At 45.1% G+C, this 27940-nt stretch overlaps 1 protein-coding gene across 2 annotated transcripts in view; it reads right to left on the bottom strand.

Moving 5' to 3' along the window:
• The window catches only part of NRP2 (neuropilin 2), a 184994-nt gene that overhangs the window by 32555 nt on the left and 124499 nt on the right, over positions 1-27940 (bottom strand). For both annotated transcript variants that reach the window (XM_088449487.1, XM_088449488.1), the window contains exons 11-13: positions 19696-19800; positions 18972-19112; positions 9973-10238 (exon numbers count right to left, since the gene is read on the bottom strand). In XM_088449487.1, the coding sequence (XP_088305613.1) occupies positions 9973-10238; positions 18972-19112; positions 19696-19800 (512 nt within the window). The remainder of the gene's footprint in view (positions 1-9972; positions 10239-18971; positions 19113-19695; positions 19801-27940) is intronic.

Raw genomic sequence — 27940 nt, 5'->3', positions numbered from 1 at the left:
GAGGGATTCCATCATAACACGCTGCTACACCACACACAGCACTACAGCCACCGTACAGAGGGATTCCATCATAACCCGCTGCTACACCACACACAGCGCTACAGCCACCATACAGAGGGATTCCATCATAACACGCTGCTACACCACACACAGCGCTACAGCCACCGTACAGAGGGATTCCATCATAACACGCTGCTACACCACACACAGCGCTACAGCCACCGTACAGAGGGATCCCATCATAACACGCTGCTACACCACACACAGCACTACAGCCACCGTACAGAGGGATTCCATTATTATAACACGCTGCTACACCACACACAGTGCTACAGCCACCGTACAGAGGGATTCCATCATAACACGCTGCTACACCACACACAGCGCTACAGCCACCGTACAGAGGGATTCCATCATAACACGCTGCTACACCACACACAGCGCTACAGCCACCGTACAGAGGGATTCCATCATAACACGCTGCTACACCACACACAGCACTACAGCCACCGTACAGAGGGATTCCATCATAACAAGCTGCTACACCACACACAGCGCTACAGCCACCGTACAGAGGGATCCCATCATAACACGCTGCTACACCACACACAGCGCTACAGCCACCGTACAGAGGGATTCCATCATAACACGCTGCTACACCACACACAGCGCTACAGCCACCGTACAGAGGGATTCCATCATAACGCGCTGCTACACCACACACAGCGCTACAGCCACCGTACAGAGGGATTCCATCATAACAAGCTGCTACACCACACACAGCACTACAGCCACCGTACAGAGGGATTCCATCATAACAAGTTACTACACCACACACAGCGCTACAGCCACCGTACAGAGGGATTCCATCATAACACGCTGCTACACCACACACAGCGCTACAGCCACCGTACAGAGGGATTCCATCATAACAAGCTGCTACACCACACACAGCGCTAAAGCCACCGTACAGAGGGATTCCATCATAACACGCTGCTACACCACACACAGCGCTACAGCCACCGTACAGAGGGATTCCATCATAACAAGCTGCTACACCACACACAGCACTACAGCCACCGTACAGAGGGAATCCATCATAACAAGCTGCTACACCACACACAGCGCTACAGCCACCGTACAGAGGGATTCCATCATAACACGCTGCTACACCACACACAGCGCTACAGCCACCGTACAGAGGGATTCCATCATAACAAGCTGCTACACCACACACAGCGCTACAGCCACCGTACAGAGGGATTCCATCATAACACGCTGCTACACCACACACAGTGCTAAAGCCACCGTACAGAGGGATCCCATCATAACACGCTGCTACACCACACACAGCGCTACAGCCACCGTACAGAGGGATTCCATCATAACAAGCTGCTACACCACACACAGCGCTACAGCCACCGTACAGAGGGAATCCATCATAACAAGCTGCTACACCACACACAGCACTACAGCCACCGTACAGAGGGAATCCATCATAACAAGCTGCTACACCACACACAGCGCTACAGCCACCGTACAGAGGGATTCCATCATAACACGCTGCTACACCACACACAGCGCTACAGCCACCGTACAGAGGGATTCCATCATAACAAGCTGCTACACCACACACAGCGCTACAGCCACCGTACAGAGGGAATCCATCATAACAAGCTGCTACACCACACACAGCGCTACAGCCACCGTACAGAGGGATTCCATCATAACACGCTGCTACACCACACACAGCGCTACAGCCACCGTACAGAGGGATTCCATCATAACAAGCTGCTACACCACACACAGCGCTATAGCCACCGTACAGAGGGATTCCATCATAACGCGCTGCTACACCACACACAGCGCTACAGCCACCGTACAGAGGGATTCCATCATAACACGCTGCTACACCACACACAGCGCTACAGCCACCGTACAGAGTGATTCCATCATAACACGCTACTACACCACACAGCGCTACAGCCACCGTACAGAGGGCTTCCATCATAACGCGCTGCTACACCACACACAGCTTGGTACAGACTATTCTGTGCATATAGTGGCAGAGGGACGGCATGTGTACATAATTCATGGCTAGGATTCAGTTTTCAGTGTGTGCTCAGTGCAGCCGTGTTGCTACTGGCTACCAAGACAAGCACAGGGAAGCTGCTGCTGCACATTGGCTGCCTGTGCGTCCCCCTGGCTGAGAACTACACAATTAGAATTTAAAATGCAATTTCGTTCTAGCACTATGGCACTTCCTTGCTCATTAATACAGTTGCTTACCTCTTCAATAATCAATGCAATCACGGCTGACTTTAAAGGAACAGCACAAGGAGATTGACAGTCGAGACTTGCAATTTTGCAGAAATAAACAAAAACACACACACACACACATATATATATATATATATATATATATATATAAATATAAGCTTTCAACGCTAATGTATACTCCATTTCAAACCTATTCTTAACATAAAAAGAGGAATATTTCATTAGTTACCCAAATGGCCACCGAACGTATATCAAGGACGCTTTTCTTTTTTTGGATACATTTCATATATCTTTGTCGGTTTAGGTCACTACGCTATGGAAGACGTATTGAAGCTGATACAGTGACATGTGACATTGCTTTTACTGACACTAAACGAGCTGAAGGATTAAATCAAGATTCAACTAGTGTAAACTGATAGACATGAAATTATCCACATGAATTATATCCTGGAAGAATCTAATTCAGGGAAATGCTGCCGACAGGAAATTCCCAGAAAAAGCTTTTTATTTCTAGATGGAGGGAATTTACTGATGGCTCCCACTGTATACAGATATTATCGCCTTCTGTTTTCCGGTTACCTATAGATTGAGTGATGTGTCACTCCGAGAGCATTATATGGCAGCTGTTCCCACCTTATTATCGCCCGATTATGTCACCTGCGCTATGTTCACTAACTGATGACTAAGTCGCCATCATGTGATGGACTGCGTCCTGACACCTGAGGGTACAGGAAATCATGCACACGTATGATCACACAGATTCCACCTCACATGTCTAACGTCTCAGCCCCTTTATCTATAAACTGAGATTTCTGGCAATTTGCAGAATTATTAACGACACAGCTTTTCACACATCTACCTCGCAATTCCAAGGTGCCATCTGTTTTATTCACTCAACCCAAACCCTGTATAAACATTAAAAAGAAAAAAATATATATATATATATAATCATTTACTAAAGGCATATTTCTCCCCAGCTTAGCAGATCTGCCATCAGGTTAGGGAAAAACCCATTAAAAAAAGATGTTCCCCACCAAAGTCTTAAAACACTGTTGCTTTTCCAAAATAGAGAGCATTATGTGATGTCCTGATTTGTCCACTAGGGGCGCTGTGTCACTAGAGTTTAGGACAGATAGTTCATTTACCTCCCTAATGTAGGAGTTTCTCCTGAACACTTGGAACCTGGGATTTTCTGAATCAGGGTTAGGCAGTAATAATTTGCAGGCACTACAACTTATATCAGCTGAAAACAGGTCCTTCCCCTCACTGCCCCATCATTCCCCGTAAATTATCATTGGTTTCACAGATGTTCTCTTTTTTATTCAGCAGGGGCAATATGATAAATACAATTTTGGAGCCTATTATTTATTTAATCAGCGGTGGCACTACTATATATGTGGTTAATGGTGGCACTACTATATATTTAGTAAGCGGTGGCACTTCTATATATTCGGTTACCAGTGGCACTATTATATATTTGGTTAGCGGTGGCAGTACTATATATTTGGTTAGCGGTGGCACTACTATATATTTGATTAGCGGTGGCCCTACTATATAGTTGATTAGCGGTGGCACTACTATATATTTGGTTAGCGGTGCAACTACTATATATTTGATTAGCGGTGAAACTACTATATATTTGGTTAGCGGTGGCACTACTATACTGTATATTTGATTAGCGGTGGCACTACTATATATTTGGTTAGCGGTGGAACTCCTATATGTATTTGATTAGCTGTGGCACTACTATAATATTTGATTAGCGATGGCACTACTATATATTTGATTAGCGGTGGCACTACTATATAGTTGATTAGCGGTGGCACTATTATATATTTGGTTAGTGGTGCCACTACTATATATTTGATTAGCGGTGAAACTACTATATATTTGGTTAGCGGTGGCACTACTATACTGTATATTTGATTAGCGGTGGCACTACTATATATTTGTTTAGCGGTGGCACTACTATATATTTGATTAGCAGTGGCACTACTATATAGTTGATTAGCGGTGGCACTACTATATATTTGATTAAAGGTGGCACTACTATATAGTTGATTAGCGGTGGCACTACTATATATTTGGTTAGCGGTGGCACTACTATATATTTGATTAGCGGTGAAACTACTATATAGTTGATTAGCGGTGGCACTACTATATAGTTGATTAGCGGTAGCGGTGGCACTACTATATATTTGGTTAGCGGTGGCACTACTAGTTGATTAGCGGTGGCACTACTATATATTTGATTAGCGGTGGCCCTACTATATATTTGATTAGCGGTGAAACTACTATATATTTGGTTAGCGGTGGCACTACTATATTATTATTATTATTATTATCATTTATTTATATGGTGCCACAAATGTTCCGCAGCGCCTTACAAAGCAATACAATACAGGACATGGATAATATATATTACTACATTAGCGACCATAACACCCAGATAAGCAACAGAGCGTAAGCAGCCAAGTGTTAGGTGCCCTAGTGGTGAGTAAGAAGTAGATGAAACTAAAGTAGGGAGAAGCACAAGAGGTTAGAGGGCCCTGCTCATAAGAGCTTACATTCTAGAAGGGGAGGTTAGCGGTGGAACTCCTATATATTTGACTAGCGGTGGCACTACTATATATTTGATTAGCGGTGGCACTATGTTTCATTGATTTATTATTGCGTAAACATTAAATAAGTCATTACTATTTCCCTTGAACCCACCAGCCAGGAGAATCAGGAGGGATCTGTGCTACTTAGCTTTGGTCCAGGCATCTCCAGGTGTGGGGGCCCCAGCTGCAGAACAGCGGCAGGGGCCCCTTTGGACTCAGGAGCAGGGCTCAGGAACTGTGGGTGGAGCTACAGAAAAACAATGTTATAAATATATATAACTGCTCGGCCAGGACACTGAAAGACGGGGCATGTAGTGAGGCCACGCCCCCGTGACTTGTGGCACGCAGCGTGATGTGTAACCACGCCACTTTTGCGGGAGCCCCAGTCCGTCCCTGGATAGGTGTAGAGAGGACTGTATCACAGTATGGCAGGACGTGCAGTCAGAGACTCCCCTGTCATACCCCCTCCTCTATCATACTCCCTGTCATGCTCCAAAGTTTTAATATAAAAACTGTGTTCTTCTTATACATGTGTGCCTCCCCAGCAGTTGACCTCAGCGCACGTCACTGCAGTACGGTACTGGGACTGTCAGTACCTGCCGTGTGATAGGTGACGCCCCAGCTGTTGCTAGGGAACGAGATGTAGAGACACCATGATTCCTCGTCAGTCTCGTGTGTAACCTGCACCAGGGCCCACCACTCACTAGTTCTGTCCCTGGTGAAACCCGAACGGCTGGGGGAACAGGCCTGTTGTGGAGTAGCAATTAGGCTGTTACAGAATATAATGTTCCCCATCTGGTTTTACATTGCGATCTATGGCCCTCATTCAGAGCCGTACGCTCTGAGCAGAGCGCACGCTCTGAATGAGGGCCGGCCTCCATTTTCATGGAGCGTCCTCCTGGACGCTCGTATAGCTGTGGGTCACCACCCACAGGCTATACGAGCGTGCATTGTGATGGTCGCGATGGTCGAGACCATCGCGACCATCGAATTTGCGAGCCGGAGCCTGCAGTTGAGATTTTTAACCGCAAGCTCCGGAGTGATTTTGGCTCTATCAGAGCCAAAATCACTCCCACTGACATCACTAGTGATGTCAGTGGGCCGGCTTCTGACGGGAGGCGTTCCCGTGGGAACGCCCCCGTCAGGGAGGCACGCCCCCGGCACGCCCACCAAAGGGGGCGTGCTGTCAATCAACATTGACAGCATGCCCCCTTTGATCGGACACAACGAGCGAAGGACTTTCCTTCGCTCGTCGCGTCTGGCGCATGCGCACGATGGAGCTCCCTCCGTCGTGCGCATGCTCAGTCCATAACATCGACCCACTTGCGAGCGGACAGCCGCTCGCGAGTGGGTCTGAATCAGGCCCTATGTGTTTCTAAGCTGCCGCACATCGCCACCATTCAAATCACTACTTAGTCAATTCTGCTGAGATCCACCCAAAACCGTGGCTTAGTAAATCCCCCTTGGCATCTATTTGTATGCCAAATACCAGCATAAAGTGGGAATGCTTCATCAGTGGAAAATATGTTATTAACTGTTTATCCCCGGAATCAAGTGACATCGGAAACGGATCCTGAGAGAAATGAGATGTAACTCATGGCAACCAATTAGACTCAACTATCAATTTCATAGTGTAGTTTACAAAATTAAATCAAGTATCCGATTAGTTCATAGTTGATGATCTTGTGACATCTTGTAGGGGGATGTCCCAGGGGCAAACGCGTGGGGTCCTAATGCCGATAATTGCCTCATCGCAGCCCCACCCACTTCCTTGCAAAAGTGGACGGGATGTGGAAGCGGGTTGAGTAGACAAGTGTGGGTCAGTTCAGCAGTCGGCACACGTGACAGGTTTAGGTGGCACGCCAAAGGTACGGAACATGCGTCAGCTAGGACCAATATGTCATCTTCACAGCTGTATTTTATAATTCAGAGAACAGTTTGTTTACTTATCCGGTTGCAGATAGCAGACAGTACCGATAACCCTAAACGGACCATTTTACCTATAAACTCCGACAGTGTATTGGTTTTGCCGGCTGCCGCCAATTCCCTCATCTCGCCGCTCTCACTGCTTTGTATTACAGATTTTTTTTTATCTTTCAAAATATGCATATTGCTTGTTGGACCCGTGATTATGAATTAATCTACATTATTTATATATTCTGATATATAGTACATATAGAGCCTAACACAGTTAGGTTGCAGATTTCTGGGGTTAACTTATTTTTGCAATGTCCTAAATGTGCCCCAGTATGTATATAAATGCACAGGTACGAATAATACCCACGTATACAGGTAACAAGCTGCTGATTGCCTGGCTGAGAAGTGTACAATGGTACTTAGTACTAGAAGATCTGAGCAGGAGCAGAGTAACATGGCTGTTGTGTGTAGTAAACGCATCGTAGCGCAGGAAATCAGCTCCCGTTACATACTGGGTATTGTTCATGTACAAAGCCTGCCTTTATTCCATTTATGCTGACTGTTTGGGCTGATGTGTCATTTCTGTAAGATTACAATCACACTTGAAACACGGAGCTGATACCTTACATATCTAAACTACAGGGATCGGAGAACAGATTTCATTTTTTTTTTTTCTCTTAGCAAGACAACACTTCAACATTCTGCCGAATACATCAAAAGCCTAATGCCATCCACAAAGGCCCGAACGCTGCTATAGATCAGTGCTTTCTGAATAACAAGCAGCGTACCATTTAGTTGCTATAACAACACGAGAAACAGAACGAAAACAACTCTGCTTAACTGAAGTCTCCGATGGGAGCCATCCAGATTTTACTGTAATATTAAAATAAACACTATAAATCCTCTTAATGCAAATCTCCTATCGCAGATCTGCCAGCGCTGTCCCTTTAATTCAAATCTCCTGCAAGTCGCATTCGTCTCCCACAGCCCACTGACAATGTATTAACATCATGATGTATGCACACTGCAAAGCATCAGGGCTCTCACACTCCGTGCATAATGGCGCCGAAGAGAAATTTAAGGCTTTCCGTAATGAACAACTGGTTCGTGTGTCACCTGGAAATTACAGTCACGATTTTGAGGGGAACAGCGGGAAGCTGGGGGGAGATGTTTGAGGAATTACAACCGTGGTTAGAATAAATTCACTAAAATGAATTAGATGTTTTTTGTTTTTTTTTGTGGGCGACATAAAAACACACAAAAACAAATACATCAAGGTTGAGGGCAAAACATCGCAGATTGCGACATCGCGCTCAAAATATCAAAGTTTTAAAACACAGAGAGACACCATAGTAACGTCTTTCATAGGGGATATTATTGTGTGTTGTAAAACAAAAAAAAATGATTTAACTGCAGAAATAATCTTCTGCTATGAGTTTTTGGGTGACTACCGATGTGAAATCAACTTTCGCAGATTAATGGAAACATTTAGTGATCAACTTACTGTATGGACCATTTTCTGGTAGAACAATGCTCTTTGGACATTCAGTAGTCAAATGACCACATTGATAACACCTTGAGATTTTGGCAGTGCGTTACACTGGCCCATCGCAGGCAGGGATTATCGGCAACGTAATTACCAGCACCTGATGTGGGGGCGGCAGTTATTGTGACGGATAGTGAATCATTTCATACCTGTCGTGATAATCCTCCCACCACAGATGCTTTTAATTACTTTGAAGTTAATCCTTGCCTCCGATCTGTTAATGTAATACATTGCCAAAATCTCCAGGTGAGAAGTTCCCACCCATGGCTATATTAACACCAGAACATAATCTATTTTCAAAATCTATACTTATAATAAAGCTGTAATGGTTGTATATATACAACGAAATGTTTTTGGAGAAATGTACTCCTTGGGACAGTGTAAGAGTGACAAAAAAAAAAATTCGGAATTTTTGTTTATTAAATCGTACCGGCAGCACGCAAAAACTACGGCATGAATGTGGATTGCGTTTTCAATATTGTATAGCTTAGTCACTGAGCTATGTATTATCTCAATGTGACATCAGGGAGAGGAGCAATAAAGGAAAAACCAGACGCTTGACACAGTGTGTGTGTATAAATATATATATATATATATATATATATTTATATATTGCACACCCCCTAATGCAGACAGTTATATATGTATGCATATATATATATATATATATATATATATCTCAAGATCTATTTCACAGGAAAATCTAACTATATATTAAGCACTAATCAGGCAGCTTATCTTGACTCTTGAAGTTGCAGTATACAGATTTGTCCACATACATCTTGCCTCCATGCGCTATACATAACACAGGAGTTCAGCGTGACTCGGTAGCGCAGAGTGTCTTTTCATGTGACTTTTTACCTTCAGATGCGTCTTATTCGCACAGCGATGCAAATAGAACGCACAAGCTGCTTCTATTGATTGAAATGATATGCGGCGTGCCTATATACTGTGTGTGTATCTGCGGGTGTATCTGCATGTGAAATACGTTACAGTGTTAGCGGCTGTGACAATATAACGTAGCGTTTCGCATGCAGATACACCTGCAGTAGGATACATATTATAGGCATGCCGCATATCATATTAATCACCAGAAGCGGCTTGTACATCCTATTTGCATCGCTGCGCAAATAAAATGCATCTGAAGCTAAAAAGTCGCACGAAAAGACACTCAGCGCTACTGAATCACTCCACGGCATGGCGCGACAAGAAGGGCTATTTAACGTGTAAAGAGGCTAGATGTATGAGGACACATCTGTACATGTCAATCCAGTATATGGCACACCAAAACAAATACTACATATCATAGAGTCGCTGCTCATGTTACTTGTAACCTCTCAGTGTTACTGTAGGTTAAGTAGCTTGCTCACATATTTGTAGCCCCAATCATCTTTTTGTGTTAATTCCTGAAGGGAAAACTGCAAATATTGTTTACAAAGACGTCTTATGATCAATGTCTACAATACAAAATATGCATCACTATTAGATGCCACTACTGTCTTTGTAAAATTAGTTCCATTGAGCAATAACAGACAAACACGTGAGCGAAGCTGCGTGCAAATGTTAGTATAGTATAATAGTATATTGTTATTTGTTACACAACTATTTTGCCACATTGTTGCATACCTGGTAATCTCCCTCGTAACTCTGCAAGAGAATTCTGCCGTCTTTCCATTCACTCCCTGGCTCCTCTCGTATTTTCCACAGTAACTTGGTCTCCTGGCTCGATCTTCGCAGCACCCGCAGAGTTCCGCCGCTTGTACCTGAGGCCCGATACCGGAATACCAAGCAGAGGACGCATCTGGGCTGGTGCATATTGGGGCTCAGTAACCGCGCGTGCTGCCCCTCTCGTCTCCCGCTACTCGGCAGTCTCAGATAGTTCTTACTACTGACTAAAAGTTAAAGAGAGAGAGAAGTAGTTGGTAAAATCAGTCACATCATTGTTAGCTTACGGTACACATAGTCACATGCAATGTACTGTTATGTTATGCAGTGTACTGTTACGTTATGCAATGTACTGTTACGTTATGCAATGTACTGTTACGTTATGCAGTGTACTGTTACGTTATGCAATGTACTGTTACGTTATACAGTGTACTGTTACGTTATGCAATGTACTGTTACATTATGCAGTGTACTGTTACGTTATGCAGTGTACTGTTACGTTATGCAATGTACTGTTACGTTATGCAGTGTACTGTAACGTTATGCAGTGTACTGTTACGTTATGCAATGTACTGTTACGTTATGCAGTGTACTGTTACGTTATGCAGTGTACTGTTACGTTATGCAATGTACTGTTACGTTATGCAGTGTACTGTAACGTTATGCAGTGTACTGTTACGTTATGCAATGTACTGTTACGTTATGCAGTGTACTGTTACGTTATGCAGTGTACTGTTACGTTATGCAATGTACTGTTACGTTATGCAGTGTACTGTTACGTTATGCAATGTACTGTTACGTTATGCAGTGTACTGTTACGTTATGCAATGTACTGTTACGTTATGCAATGTACTGTTACGTTATGCAGTGTACTGTAACGTTATGCAATGTACTGTTACGTTATGCAGTGTACTGTTACGTTATGCAATGTACTGTTACGTTATGCAGTGTACTGTTACGTTATGCAATGTACTGTTACGTTATGCAGTGTACTGTTACGTTATGCAATGTACTGTTACGTTATGCAGTGTACTGTTACGTTATGCAATGTACTGTTACGTTATGCAGTGTACTGTAACGTTATGCAATGTACTGTTACGTTATGCAGTGTACTGTTACGTTATGCAATGTACTGTTATGTTATGCAGTGTACTGTTACGTTATGCAATGTACTGTTACGTTATGCAATGTACTGTTACGTTATGCAGTGTACTGTAACGTTATGCAGTGTACTGTTACGTTATGCAATGTACTGTAACGTTATGCAATGTACTGTTACGTTATGCAATGTACTGTTACGTTATGCAGTGTACTGTAACGTTATGCAATGTACTGTTACGTTATGCAGTGTACTGTTACGTTATGCAATGTACTGTAACGTTATGCAATGTACTGTTACGTTATGCAATGTACTGTTACGTTATGCAGTGTACTGTAACGTTATGCAATGTACTGTTACGTTATGCACTGTACTGTTACGTTATGCAGTGTACTGTAACGTTATGCAATGTACTGTTACGTTATGCAATGTACTGTTACGTTATGCAGTGTACTGTAACGTTATGCAATGTACTGTTACGTTATGCAATGTACTGTTACGTTATGCAATGTACTGTTACGTTATGCAATGTAGGCTGTGGGGGTTTTCTGTGCTATTGTCTTTTTATGTCTCGTTAGCAGTAATGATGTTATGTTGATAGAACCCACCATAAGTCAGTTGTAATTGCTCTGCCTCTTAAGAAGAGAATTCTTAATAGCAATGAGGTCAGCGCACATCTCTTAGTAGCTAAAAAGCGTAAACTGTGTCTGCTCGAAAGGAAAAACTGATTCAACAGAAGTAAATATGACGTAGTGGAAATAGAACTATCAGCCAATCTGTGATGCACTTTCTGATGCTTTACATGAACACATGAAATCATTTCATCGACTTGAATCTAAACATATTGATTTCAAATCCCTCTGCCCTCACGCCACGAGGCATCCAGATCTAGCCCGGGCTGAATGCTGACACAACCCCTATTTTCCATGCCCAGAAGACAAATCACAGCTGTTTATATTAAACTTTTGTTGTCTTTCAGAGAGGAAGACCACCCTGAGTCTAGATCATCTCTCTCCCCCTATTCTCATGTCTGAATCCTAAAAATAAATGCAGCAGTTTGAAGGGAGGGTCCAGGAGGCCGCAACACAAAAATGTATTTATAGAGGAGCCAGCGGTCAGCGTAAGGCTTCAGTATTGTGAGAGCTTTGTAAATTGTTGATGTTATGAGGATCACCCAACATTTCTATTCACTGTCCTGAGACATATATACACTTGTATCGCGAGCGTTTACCAGGCCGCAGTACATACATGTGAAATGGATTACAGCAGCAAAGACACGGGTGCATGTGTACTCTGCATGCAGCACAGGACCTCTGCGTGTAGAAGACACGGGTACATGTGTACTCAGCATGCAGCACAGGACCTCTGCGTGTAGAAGACACGGGTGCATGTGTACTCTGCATGCAGCACAGGACCTCTGCGTGTAGAAGACACGGGTACATGTGTACTCAGCATGCAGCACAGGACCTCTGCGTGTAGAAGACACGGGTGCATGTGTACTCTGCATGCAGCACAGGACCTCTGCGTGTAGAAGACACGGGTACATGTGTACTCAGCATGCAGCACGGGACCTCTGCGTGTAGAAGACACGGGTACATGTGTACTCAGCATGCAGCACAGGACCTCTGCGTGTAGAAGACACGGGTACATGTGTACTCAGCATGCAGCACAGGACCTCTGCGTGTAGAAGACACGGGTGCATGTGTGCTCAGCATGCAGCACAGGACCTCTGCGTGTAGAAGACACGGGTGCATGTGTACTCAGCATGCAACACGGGACCTCTGCGTGTAGAAGACACGGGTGCATGTGTACTCAGCATGCAACACGGGACCTCTGCGTGTAGAAGACATGGGTGCATGTGTACTCAGCATGCAGCACGGGACCTCTGCGTGTAGAAGACACGGGTGCATGTGTACTCAGCATGCAGCACGGGACCTCTGCGTGTAGAAGACACGGGTGCATGTGTACTCAGCATGCAGCACGGGACCTCTGCGTGTAGAAGACACGGTGCATGTGTACTCAGCATGCAGCACGGGACCTCTGTGTGTAGAAGACACGGGTGCATGTGTGCTCAGCATGTAGCACAGGACCTCTGCGTGTAGAAGACACGGGTGCATGTGTACTCAGCATGCAGCACAGGACCTCTGCGTGTAGAAGACATGGGTACATGTGTACTCAGTATGCAGCACAGGACCTCTGCGTGTATAAGACACGGGTACATGTGTACTCAGCATGCAGCATGGGACCTCTGCGTGTAGAAGACACGGGTACATGTGTACTCAGCATGCAGCACAGGACCTCTGCGTGTAGAAGACACGGGTACATGTGTACTCAGCATGCAGCACAGGACCTCTGCGTGTAGAAGACACGGGTACATATGTACTCAGCATGTAGCACAGGACCTCTGCGTGTAGAAGACACGGGTGCATGTGTACTCAGCATGCAGCACAGGACCTCTGCGTGTAGAAGACACGGGTGCATGTGTACTCAGCATGCAGCACAGGACCTCTGCGTGTAGAAGACACGGGTGCATGTGTACTCAGCATGCAGCACAGGACCTCTGCGTGTAGAAGACACGGGTGCATGTGTACTCAGCATGCAGCACAGGACCTCTGCGTGTAGAAGACACGGGTACATGTGTACTCAGCATGAAGCACAGGACCTCTGCGTGTAGAAGACACGGGTGCATGTGTGCTCAGCATGAAGCCCAGGACCTCTGCGTGTAGAAGACACGGGTGCATGTGTACTCAGCATGAAGCCCAGGACCTCTGCGTGTAGAAGACACGGGTGCATGTGTACTCAGCATGCAGCACAGGGCCTCTGCGTATAGAAGACACGGGTACATGTGTACTCAGTATGCAGCACAGGACCTCTGCGTGTATAAGACACGGGTACATGTGTACTCAGCATGCAGCACGGGACCTCTGTGTGTAGAAGACACGGGTACATGTGTACTCAGCATGCAGCACAGGACCTCTGCGTGTAGAAGACACGGGTACATATGTACTCAGCATGTAGCACAGGACCTCTGCGTGTAGAAGACACGGGTGCATGTGTACTCAGCATGCAGCACAGGACCTCTGCGTGTAGAAGACACGGGTACATGTGTACTCAGTATGCAGCACAGGACCTCTGCGTGTATAAGACATGGGTACATGTGTACTCAGCATGCAGCACAGGACCTCTGCGTGTAGAAGACACGGGTACATGTGTACTCAGCATGCAGCACAGGACCTCTGCGTGTAGAAGACACGGGTGCATATGTACTCAGCATGCAGCACGGGACCTCTGCGTGTAGAAGACACGGGTACATGTGTACTCAGCATGCAGCACAGGACCTCTGCGTGTAGAAAACACTTTGGACTATTTAGCAATAAATATTTTTCAGCTTCTCTAATAAATTGTTACTTGTGTTTTTTTGTCTGATTATCCCCTTATCGGATGTGTCTCTTCCCTTGGTGCTAACGTTATTCTCATATTTCTTGCAGCTATTTTATGTGTTTACTTACAGATATTTCCTTATTCACCTAGCGGTTGCGCTATATAGTGCGGGATGCAAGACACGACCTAGGCGCTGTGCCATGGATAGCTAATTTACGGTTTTGGTGTCTTTTTCGCATCTCAGCCACATACACACAGCATGATAGTGTCCTGAGGGCTTAGAATTTGTACTTATCTTGCATTTGGGGCAGTGTTGTGTAGCGGATTGCACGGCGCGGCTCTGTCATATCGATCCCTAGTCTTTTGCCTTTTTTTCCTCAGATTAGCGTCCTTATCGCACCACTTTAGCCCTGAAATCCATTAGTGTACAGGGTATGCGCACTTTGGTCTTTATATCGCATTAGCAGTGAGAAAAAGACGCAAATCCGCGTAGTCACATTTTCGTGATGGACTAATCAGGGCTATTTGGAGCGATTGGAGGATCAGTAAGTGAGGACAGATCTGTATTTTATTTATATCACTAACAAACTAACGCCCATAGACAAATGTACTGCTATAGGGCCTGATTCAGCACGGATCGCAACTGTGATCGCAATAGCGATTACGCACGCAGTCTCACTGCGAAGATATGCTAATGTCTGCGCTCGCTATGCCTTCGCAGCACAACATAAGGACGCCCATCTTATATTACACACATCCGTAATACTTAGCAAGACTGCAAAACCATCGGTAACATGGAGTACCATCGCAGCCTCACGCACACTGGCACAAGCTCTGTTCTTAGAATTGCCAACCTCATCGCACGCAGTGAGTACACAGGCTGCGTATGGCATCGCAGTGGCTAATTTATGCATGCCGTGTAATGGCGTTCAAACGCAGTGCCGCACCTGCGTTTCGCCGACCACATCCCCGTCACCACCCCCAAATGCTCACTTCCTGTCAATCACTCTGCGATGGGTCTGCGTAGTCACTGCGATCGCAGTCCCGATCGCATTGGAGTGTTCGCGCACACGCACTGCATACGTAGAATGCAACCATCGGCCGATTGCGTGCGTAATGGCAGTTGCGATCACTGCTGAATCAGGGCCACCATTAGAGGACGAGCTCCGGATGTGTGTGTTGCGTCTGGAGCTCTTGCTCGTGGCTTTTTGAGGATCTATGAAACAGCAGCGTGCTGGAACTAAAGGGAAGGTGTGCCCTCTCCACCCTAAAGTCACAAGTTCCCACTGCCAAGTGCTTTGTTGCAGGCAGACAGATACCCCCTCTGTCCTTCCCTGTCAGATGTGACCGCTGCAGGAATTCCTGCTCCTCAAGCATGAAGAGCATTAACAAGGCCTGTGGCACATTCTTTTTTCTCCAGGCGGAGTTCTGATGTATGAGAGCAGCTTCTGTGAGGAGCTGGAAACACTGAGGGCTTTCTGCTCATATGCAGCGATACTCTGTATTCAGTGTGACTAACATGGGAGCAGGGGGAAGAAAGTGCAGGGCTACGTGTTAATGGGGCGAATAAAGAGGTGAACGCAGGCGTTTCCATGTATGGCCTCCAGTGTGAACTATTAAGAGTCTGAGTACGGAAACACTTCAGCGATGCCACCCGCGACACTGCCATAAAACGCCCACAAGATGAACCATCTCCTGCGTCTGCTTAGCCTCCGCCCAGAACTTTTCCAAGACATTTCTGTTGCCTTGCGTCTCAATCGCAACAGCGCCTCTGAGCGTTCTCTGTGTAACGCATGCGTCGTAAGAGTTTTTAGGGACCTGCGCGAATGCGCAGTAGAAAAATAATACCCTTTTCTCTGTGCACAATTCTTACCTACTGTCCCGGAACCTCCGTTAGGCTACGGAATCTCGGGCGGTGTTCCCGGACGCCCAGGAAAGCAGGCAAGCCTCCCGGAGGGTGCCCATGTCAGTGCGGGCGATGACGCACTTTTCGTTACAATGCCTGTAATCGCAGCATTATATAGCGAATTAATGGGGCCACGATGATGCAATCACGCCATTATGCCCCTGCTCCACCCACTTCTACCGTGCCAAGCCCCCCACCTTGGGGAGTCTGTAACCATGATGTACTGTACATCCAATGTTGGTGTAATTATGGCCGACTTCCACTATGAGTTTTATGACCGTATAAAATGCGTATGATTTTGCTGCAACTAGGGGCACCCCTGTTATTGGCAACACGTTTTGGGGGGGTGTAGTGTCAGGGCGCATTTTGACCTTGCTATGGCCCATCCTAGGTTACATCTAATATTTATTATAAAAAGGAGGCATTTGTAAATGGATTCTACTGGCCTCCAACCTCCAGACAATCCAAATCTTATACCATTTACCCCCAGCCTTCCAATATCCTATTTTCACAAATCTCCTCGCGCCCACTTTGGTATAAGGAAACCATCATTTCTGATGACCCATATAGATAAATGCAATCGTTAAAAAAATGTAATAAAACAAAGCGGGTTCACCTGTGATATTCTGGCGAGCAGCGGTCGCTCTCGTGAAGACATAGAAAAGGTTAACAAACTAAACAGGCAATTATGCGATCCCCAGGGACAGGAAATGCAGCATAGGTTATAAAAATAGGTCCTTCCCTTTGGTTCATGCAGAAGGCTCATTATATTAATTAAACATTATTAGGCTGATGGAGATGAGCAGGCAGTGATTTCTTCTGAGATTGTTGGTGGGTTTTCCTTCTGTTGCTGCGAGCACCTATTTCTTGGCACAAGGTTCTGCGAGACGCAGTGCTGACCCCATTGCAAAGACTTCAAAAGGGACCCAACATGCAGAAGATTTAGAATAGTATTTTATGTATGTCCGCTACAAGAAACGCAATTTCTGATTCACTAAAGTGTCAGTTTTTCTGAGTTGCTGTGTTCATTACTGGGGATGAAATAACTTATGTATGAAATGATCATACGTGGCTGGAGGCTAGGTTCGGCTATTTGGAGGCTCTATAGAGGCTGCTGGGGAATTATGGGATATGTAGTTCTGCCCAGCTATGATGCGGACGGCTGCCCGTCCTTCTGAGATGGTCAGAATTCACCACTGGAAATGAAGCTGTTTTTCTGTTTTGTTTCATAGAAGAAATGTAATGTGCTTCAAAAGGCAGAATTAGATAAATCATTAAATTGGGTCGCACTGAGGAGCTCATTCAGACCCGCTCGCTAGATGCGTACACTTGCTCCCAGCATATGCAAATCTAACGCACGCCCAGCAAGGCAGGCGATCGCACGACAAGGCATTAGCACGCCCACTATGTCTTGGCGAGCTATCACTATATGTATGCAGACGCCCACTAGCCATTCATAAGACGCCCACTTGCGCACGTCATCTCCTGGAAGTGCATGAAAACATTGGTACATCGAGCACCATCGGATGTGATCGCAGCGCTTGAGGTTGACTATACCTGGCCACAAGCACTGCGTTCACTTCAGCGTGAAATACAACCAGGTGACGTGAATAATGATGCTGCCTGTTAATTATGCACGTCTTTGAAACGGTGTTGAAACACTCAGGCACGCCTGCGTTCGTACCCCCACGCCCCCGTTTCTAGTGGCCTGCCCCTGTTACCACCCACAAACGGCCTCTTCTGTCACTCATTCAACTGGGCTGTCTATGGTGGGTGAGCGAGCGCTTCCCGATCTTTCGCAGTGGTTCGCACTGCGATACATACACATGCGCAGATTGCTATGAGCGATCGCATCCTAGCGAGCGGGTCTGAATCAGGAAAAGAGGACGAAGGAGGGACTAGATCTTTGTAATAAACAAACTATAATAATAGATCACTTTGGGTCTTATTCAGAGTGTGAAATTCAGTCGCAACATTTTTCTTTTTTTTTTTTTTTAATTCATTCACAGTCTGTCGCATCTGCAAAACTCAAGCTGTGACTCCAGCCGCCAGTCGTACGTGGCTAAGGTGAGGCTGGATTCGTGGTTTCATGGACATAACAAAAAAATAAATAAAATCTAAAAATCTCAGCACACAAAACATAAATAATATATTGAAGGTAATGGCCGGACTGCGCGATCAGTAAGTACCTGAGTGGCAGGGAGCAAAAAAATATCATTCAGACTCTGAAGTTTACAAATACACAGAGCCGGATTGACAACAGGGTGGTCCGGGTAGTCGTCCAGGGGCCCCAACATACAGCCAAATGTTCAGCGTGTGGAGCACTGTAGAGTATGTGAACTGGGGTTCCTATGTGACATAATGTGAACTGGGGGCACCGCAGTGTGTTAAATGTGGCACATTGCCAAGTGTGGGGGCGTGATAAAGTCCACACCATCTTGGGGGTTTGACTGTGCCTTCCTGACCCCGGCAAGCCCCCCTAGACAAGCCGCACCTCCCCCTCGGCACCCAAGGGCGTACTCCACCAATGAAATATAAGCTTCACTTTGAAGACAAACTGTACAGCCAACCTACCAGGAACAGAGCCAGAATGTCCCATCCATGGACTATTGGGGTGGAAAGACCACGTAAAATCAGCTTCAATATCATGGGTCCAGCTACAAACATCTTCCGAATGGTCAAAATTGCAATTAAATCCCGACGGCACCAGACAATCTTGATGAAAAGAGAAGAACAAAATGAGATGTATTGTACAATGAAAAAGTATCTAAATTTGTTTCTGTGCCTGTGTGCGGGCAGATGTGCATGGGCGGACAGGTCACGGTGTGCACATGTGCATGGGCGGGCAGGTCACGGTGTGCATGGGCGGGCGGGTGAGCATGGGCGGGCGGGTGTGCATGGGCGGACAGGTCACGGTGTGCATGGGCGGGCGGGTGAGCATGGGCGGGCGGGTGTGCATGGGCGGACAGGTCACGGTGTGCATGGGCGGGCGGGTGAGCATGGGCGGGCAGGTGTGCATGGGCGGACAGGTCACGGTGTGCATGGGCGGGCGGGTGTGCATGGGCGGGCGGGTGAGCATGGGCGGGCGGGTGAGCATGTGTGGGCGGGTGAGCATGTGCGGGCAGGAGAGCATGGGCGGGCGGGTGCAGGTGTGCATGTGCGGGCAGGTGTGCATGGGCGGGCGGGTGAGCATGTGCAGGCAGGAGAGCATGTGCGGGCAGGAGAGCATGTGCGGGCGGGTGAGCATGGGCGGGCGGGTGCAGATGAGCGGGTGGGTGTGGGTGAGGCCTCCTGTTACCTTCACTCCCTGTAGAATCGCTGGTCGCCTCCTCTGTGGCCCCCTGCGTCGTCATCTCTGTTGTCCTTATAGTGGGTTTGGCGGTCTCTGAGGTAGGTTTGGTCTCTGTAATAACAGATACATGAGATGTAACAGACGTCATGTACATTATATTATCTCAGTGATACAGATTATATTATCTCAGTAATACAGATTATATTATCACAATAATACAGATTATATTATCTCAGTGATACAGATTATATTATCTCAGTGATAAAGATTATATTATCTCAGTGATACAAATTATATTATCTCAGTGATACAGATTATATTATCTCAGTGATAAAGATTATATTATCTCAGTAATACAGATTATATTATCACAATAATACAGATTATATTATCTCAGTGATACAGATTATATTATCTCAGTGATAAAGATTATATTATCTCAGTGATACAGATTATATTATCTCAGTGATACAGATTATATTATCTCAGTAATACAGATTATATTATCACAATAATACAGATTATATTATCTCAGTGATACAGATTATATTATCTCAGTGATAAAGATTATATTATCTCAGTGATACAAATTATATTATCTCAGTGATACAGATTATATTATCTCAGTGATACAAATTATATTATCTCAGTGATAAAGATTATATTATCTCAGTAATACAGATTAAATGACAAAACAAACTCAGCAAAAACGTGTTTTGTTTCATGTTCTTACAGCCCGTGGTTTGGCTAACATACTGTGCGTTGTACATTGACAAACTGTGAAACTGGCTCAAATACAAGTCAAACTAAAATGAAACAAAAAAACAGCGAATATCGGTGACGTGAGGACAGATTCCCCCAATGTCCGTGACGTGAGGACAGATTCCCCCAATGCCTGTGATGCGAGGACAGATTCCCCCAATGTCTGTGACGTGAGGAGAGATCACCCCAATGTCTGTGACGTGAGGACAGATTCCCCCAATGTCTGTGACGTGAGGACAGATTCCCCAATGCCTGTGACGCTAGGACAGATTCACCCACTGTCTGTGACGTGAGGACAGATTCCCACAATGTCTGTGACGCGAGGACAGATTCCCCCAATGTCTGTGACATGAGGACAGATCCCCCCAATATCTGTGACATGAGGACAGATCCCACGATGTCTGTGACGTGAGGACAGATCCCCTCAATGTCTGTGACGTGAGGACAGATTCCACCAATCTCTGTGACGTGAGGACAGATTACCCCAATGTCTGTGAAGTGAGGACAGATTTCCCAATGTCTGTGACTTGAGGAGAGATCACCCCAATGTCTGTGACGTGAGGACAGGTTCCCCCAATGTCTGTGACGTGAGGACAGATTCCCCCAATGTCTGTGACGTTTGAGGACAGATCCCCCCAATGTCTGACGTGAGGACAGATCCCCCCAATGTCTGTTACGCGAGGACAGATTCCTCCAATGTCTATGACGTGAGGATAGATTCCCCCAATGTCTGGACGTGAGAACAGATCCCCCCAGTGTCTGTGACGTGAGGACAGATTCCCCCAATGTCTGTGACGTGAGAACAGATCCCCCCAATATCTGTGACATGAGGACATATTCCCCCAGTGTCTGTGACGTGAGGACATATTCCCCAATGTCTGTGACGTGAGGAGAGATCACCCCAATGTCTGTGATGTGAGGACAGATTACACCAATGTCTGTGACATGAGGACAGATTCCCCCAATGCCTGTGACGTGAGGACAGATCCCCCCAATGTCTGTTACGTGAGGACAGATTCCCCCAATGTCTGTGACGTGAGGACAGATCCCCCAATATCTGTGACGTGAGGACAGATCCCCCCAATATCTGTGACGTGAGGACAGATCCCCCCAATGTCTGTGACGTGAGGACAGATCCCCCCAATGTCTGTGACGTGGGGACAGATTCCCCCCATGTCTGTGACGTGAGGACAGATTCCCCAATGTCTGTGACGTGAGAACAGGTGCCCCCAATGTCTGTGACGTGAGGACAGATTCCCCCAATGTCTGTGATGTGAGGACAGATCCCCCCAATGTCTGTGACGTGAGGACAGATTCCCCCACTGTCTGTGACGTGAGGACAGATTCCCCCAATGTCTGTTACGTGAGGACAGATCCCCCCAATTTGTGTGACGTGAGGACAGATTCCCACAATGTCTGTTACGCGAGGACAGATTCCTCCAATGTCTGTGACGTGAGGACAGATCCCCCCAATGTCTGTGACGTGAGGACAGATTCCCCCAATGTCTGTGATGTGAGGACAGATCCCCCCAATGTCTGTGACGTGAGGACAGATTCCCCCACTGTCTGTGACATGAGGACAGATCCCCCCAATATCTGTGACATGAGGACAGATCCCCCCAATGCCTGTGACGCTAGGACAGATTGCCCCACTGTCTGTGACGTGAGGACAGATTCCCCCAATGTCTGTGACGCGAGGACAGATTCCCCCAATGTCTGTGACGTGAGGACAGATCCCCCCAATATCTGTGACGCAAGGACAGATTCCCCCACTGTCTGTGACGTGAGGACAGATTCCCACAATGTATGTGACGCGAGGACAGATTCCCCCAATGTCTGTGATGTGAGGACAGATCCCCCCAATATCTGTGACATGAGGACAGATCCCCCCAATGCCTGTGACGCTAGGACAGATTGCCCCACTGTCTGTGACGTGAGGACAGATTCCCACAATGTCTGTGACACGAGGACAGATTCCCCCAATGTCTGTGACGTGAGGACAGATCCCCCCAATGTCTGTGACGTGAGGACAGATCCCCCCAATGTCTGTTACGCGAGGAGAGATTCCCGACTCCTTTTATCCACGTTCTTCCTTAGCTAAGAAGATTTATAATCAGCCAATGTTAGTTCTGAGTCTCATTGTAGTTACCAGGTCTGATGTTTGCACTGAATATATAAGACTGGAGCAATACTATAAAAGGTAATGTATTTATACTGTACTTAGAATTAGCAGATGGCTTATAATTTAATGGCAGGTTGCTGATTTTTAAAGCAGCGATATCTCTGCCAGATGCCTATATAAGTTTAACTCCAACACAAGGTCTGCTTCATGCCCTAATCATTTACTGGTCTTATAAATATCCACAACCATTGCAGGAGTGAGATACAAAGGAGAGAGAGCGAGAGAGAGAGAGACGGAGAGCGAGAGAGAGAGAGAGAGAGAGAGAGAGACGCAGAGAGAGAGGGAGAGAGAGGGAGAGAGAGAGAGAGAGAGAGACGGAGAGAGAGAGGGAGAGAGAGAGACGAAGAGAGAGAGAGAGAGACGGAGAGAGAGAGAGAGAGAGAGAGAGAGACGGAGAGAGAGAGAGACGGAGAGAGAGAGGGAGAGAAATAGAGAGAGAGAGAGACGGAGAGAGAGAAGGAGAGAGAGAGACGGAGAGAGAGAGGGAGAGAAATAGAGAGAGAGAGAGAGAGAGGGAGAGAGGAGATGGAGAGAGAGAGGGAGAGAAATAGAGAGAGAGAGAGAGGGAGAGAGGAGACGGAGAGAGAGAGGGAGAGAAATAGAGAGAGAGAGAGGGAGAGAGGAGACGGAGAGAGAGAGGGAGAGAGAGGGAGAGAGAGAGGGAGAGAGAGAGGGAGAGAGAGGGGGAGAGGGAGAGAGAGAGACGGGGAGAGAGAGGGAGAGAAATAGAGAGAGAGAGAGAGAGAGAGAGGGGGGAGGGAGAGAGAGACGGAGAGAGAGAGAGGGGGAGAGAGGGGGGAAAGAGAGAGAGGGGGGAGAGAGAGAGAGAGAGAGGGAGAGAGACGGAGAGAGAGAGAGAGAGGGAGAGAGAGAGAGGGAGAGAGAGAGGGAGAGAGACGGAGAGAGAGAGAGGGAGAGAGAGAGGGAGAGAGAGAGGGAGAGGGAGAGAGAGAGACGGGGAGAGAGAGGGAGAGAAATAGAGAGAGAGAGGGGGGGAGAGAGAGAGAGAGACGGAGAGAGAGAGAGGGGGAAGAGAGAGAGGGGGGAGAGAGAGAGAGAGGGAGAGAAATAGAGAGAGGGAGAGAGAGAGAGAGAGAGAGGGAGGGAGAGAGAGGGAGAGAGAGAGAGAGGGAGATAGAGAGAGAGAGAGGGAGAGAGAGAGAGGATGAGGAAACAGAAATGAATGAGAGGGGGGAGGGAACAGAGAAAGGAATGGGTGTGCGAAACAGGTGGGGGGGACAGACAGATATAGGAATGAGAGAGAGAGTGGTGGGAGGAAGGGGACACAGAAGGGAATGAGAGTGTGTGAGAGAGAGAGAGAGAGAGAGAGAGAGAGAGAGAGAGAGAGTGGTGGGAGGAAGGGGACAGAGAAGGGAATGAGAGTGAGAGAGAGAGGTAGTGAGGGGGGGGCAGAGAAAGAAAGAGTGTGAGTTAGACATCTACCGCTCCCCCGCGATTCTATATTATATATTATAGATCCCTGTTAAGGGATAGTGTTTAGAAAACAAGACTGTCATTTGAACAGGCGAGAAATGGCCTCACTACACCCCAGCCTCACTACACCCAAGCCTCACTACACCCAAGCCTCACTACACCCAAGCCTCACTGCACCCCAGCCTCACTGCACCCCAGCCTCACTACACCCCAGCCTCACTGCACCCCAGCCTCACTACACCCCAGCCTCACTGCACACATCAGTGTGTGATATGCACAACACTCTGATCACTGGGCGCCTTCAGGCTCTCATACCTTACTCATCTGGGAGAACACAGGCTACACTATTAGGCTGTGAAATCTGTTTCCTATAACCTCCAGAATGGGGTCTTCCATCCTGCGTACCCTACAACATATCCAATGTCTACAGCTTGGGAATTCAAAAAATGCTGAGAGAACCTCTATGCCCCCATGCCAATCAGCATGACCAGGCCTCTGACCTATTTAGCTGCTAAAGAATATTAAATATGATGGCTAATACCCATGATGCCTTCTCCAGTGGAAAGTATGTCCACATTGCTATTCAATATCAGGGTTAGTTTAACACTATCTCCTGGGGGCTATTTATGTACGCTTTCAGGTTACACTGGTATGTAAGTGCTAGACAATAAAAGCCACCTGGTCTCTTTCCCAGAGAGGGATGTACAGCAATGTGCCGGAGATGGCTTACACAACGCCCAGCAGGACACAAAGACACAGCACAAAGTAGCAGCTAACACAAATTAAAGTTGTGTTACAGTCTCAACAGTTACACAAAGATGATACTGTGCCCTCTCCAGCAGTGCCAGCAGTGCCCTCTTCATAGGATGTTAGTTGTTGCAAAACCCAACTGAAATGTGTGTATTATATACATAGGCTTGCCATGCTATCCCTTTATATACACACATAGGCTTACCATACTATCCCTTTATATATACATAGGCTTACCATGCTATCCCTTTATATACATAGGCTTACCATGCTATCCCTTTATATATACATAGGCTTACCATGCTATCCCTTTATATACATAGGCTTACCATGCTATCCCTTTATATATACATAGGCTTACCATGCTATCCCTTTATATACATAGGCTTACCATACTATCCCTTTATATACATAGGCTTGCCATATCGTCCCTTTCTATACATAGGCTTGTCATATCGTCCCTTTATACATAGGCTTACCATGCTATCCCTTTATATATACATAGGCTTACCCTACTATCCCTTTATATATACATAGGCTTACCGTACTAACCCTTTATATATACATAGGCTTACCGTACTATCCCTATATATATACATAGGCTTACCCTACTATCCCTTTATATATACATAGGCTTACCGTACTATCCCTTTATATATACATATACATAGGCTTACCATACTATCCCTTTATATATACATAGGCTTACCATACTATCCCTTTATATACATAGGCTTACCGTACTATCCCTATATATATATACATAGGCTTACCCTACTATCCCTTTATATATACATAGGCTTACTGTACTATCCCTTTATATATACATATACATAGGCTTACCATACTATCCCTTTATATATAGATAGGCTTACCATACTATCCCTTTATATATACATAGGCTTACCATACTATCCTTTATATATACATAGGCTTACCATACTATCCCTTTATATACACATAGGCTTACCATACTATCCATTTATATATACATAGACTTACCCTACTATCCCTTTATATATACATAGGCTTACCCTACTATCCCTTTATATATACATAGGCTTACCATAAAATCCTTTATATATACAAAGGCTTACCGTACTATCCCTATATATACACATAGGCTTACCATACTATCCCTTTATATATAAATAGGCTTACCATACTATCCCTGTATATACATAGGCTTACCATACTATCCCTTTATATATACATAGGCTTACCATACTATCCCTTTATACATACATAGGCTTACCATACTATCCCTTTATATATACATAGGCTTACCATACTATCCCTTTATATATACATAGGCTTACGATACTATCCCTTTATATATACATAGGCTTACCATACTATCCCTTTATATATACATAGGCTTACCGTACTATCCCTTTATATATACATAGGCTTACCATACTATCTCTTTATAGTATATACATACATAGGCTTACCGTGCTATCCCTATATATATACATAGGCTTACCATACTATCCCTTTATATACAAAGGCTTGTTATATTGTCCCTTTATATACATAGGCTTGTCATATCGTCCCTTTATATACATAGGCTTGTCATGCTATCCCTTTATATACATAGGCTTGTCATGCTATCCCTTTATATACACACATAGGCTTACCATACTATCCCTTTATATATACATAGGCTTACCATGCTATCCCTTTATATATACATAGGCTTACCATGCTATCCCTTTATATATACATAGGCTTACCATGCTATCCCTTTATAAACATAGGCTTACCATACTATCCCTTTATATACATAGGCTTGCCATATCGTCCATTTATATACATAGGCTTGCCCTATCGTCCCTTTATATACATAGGCTTGTCATATCGTCCCTTTATACATAGGCTTACCATGCTATCCCTTTATATATGCATAGGCTTACCCTACTATCCCTTTATATATACATAGGCTTACCGTACTATCCCTTTATATATACATATACATAGGCTTACCATACTATCCCTTTATATATACATAGGCTTACCATACTATCTCTTTATATATACATAGGCTTACCGTACTATCCCTTTATATATACATAGGCTTACCGTACTATCCCTATATATATACATAGGCTTACCCTACTATCCCTTTATATATACATAGGCTTACCGTACTATCCCTTTATATATACATATACATAGGCTTACCATACTATCCATTTATATATACATAGGCTTACCATACTATCCCTTTATATACATAGGCTTACCGTACTATCCCTATATATATACATAGGCTTACCTTACTATCCCTTTATATATACATAGGCTTACTGTACTATCCCTTTATATATACATATACATAGGCTTACCATACTATCCCTTTATATATACATAGGCTTACCATACTATCCCTTTATATATACATAGGCTTACCGTACTATCCCTTTATATATACATAGGCTTACCATACTATCCTTTATATATACATAGGCTTACCATACTATCCCTTTATATATACATAGGCTTACCATACTATCCCTTTATATATACATAGACTTACCCTACTATCCCTTTATATATACATAGGCTTACCATAATATCCTTTATATATACATAGGCTTACCGTACTATCCCTATATATATACATAGGCTTACCATACTATCCTTTATATATACAAAGGCTTACCGTACTATCCCTATATATACACATAGGCTTACCATACTATCCCTTTATATATAAATAGGCTTACCATACTATCCCTGTATATACATAGCCTTACCATACTATCCCTTTATATATACATAGGCTTACCATACTATCCCTTTATACATACATAGGCTTACCATACTATCCCTTTATATATTCATAGGCTTACCATACTATCCCTTTATATATACATAGGCTTACCATACTATCCCTTTATATATACATAGGCTTACCATACTATCCCTTTATATATACATAGGCTTACCGTACTATCCCTTTATATATACATAGGCTTACCGTACTATCCCTTTATATATACATAGGCTTACCATACTATCCCTATATATATACATAGGCTTACCATACTATCCCTTTATACATACATAGGCTTACCGTACTATCCCTATATATATATATATATATATATATATATACAT

This window comes from Taudactylus pleione, unplaced genomic scaffold (assembly GCF_031769625.1).
Source record: "Taudactylus pleione unplaced genomic scaffold, aTauple2 ptg000486l, whole genome shotgun sequence".
NCBI classification, from domain to species: Eukaryota; Metazoa; Chordata; class Amphibia; order Anura; family Myobatrachidae; genus Taudactylus; species Taudactylus pleione.
The sequence above is the reverse complement of the archived record's forward strand: the minus strand, read 5'-3'. Positions and strand labels throughout refer to the sequence as shown.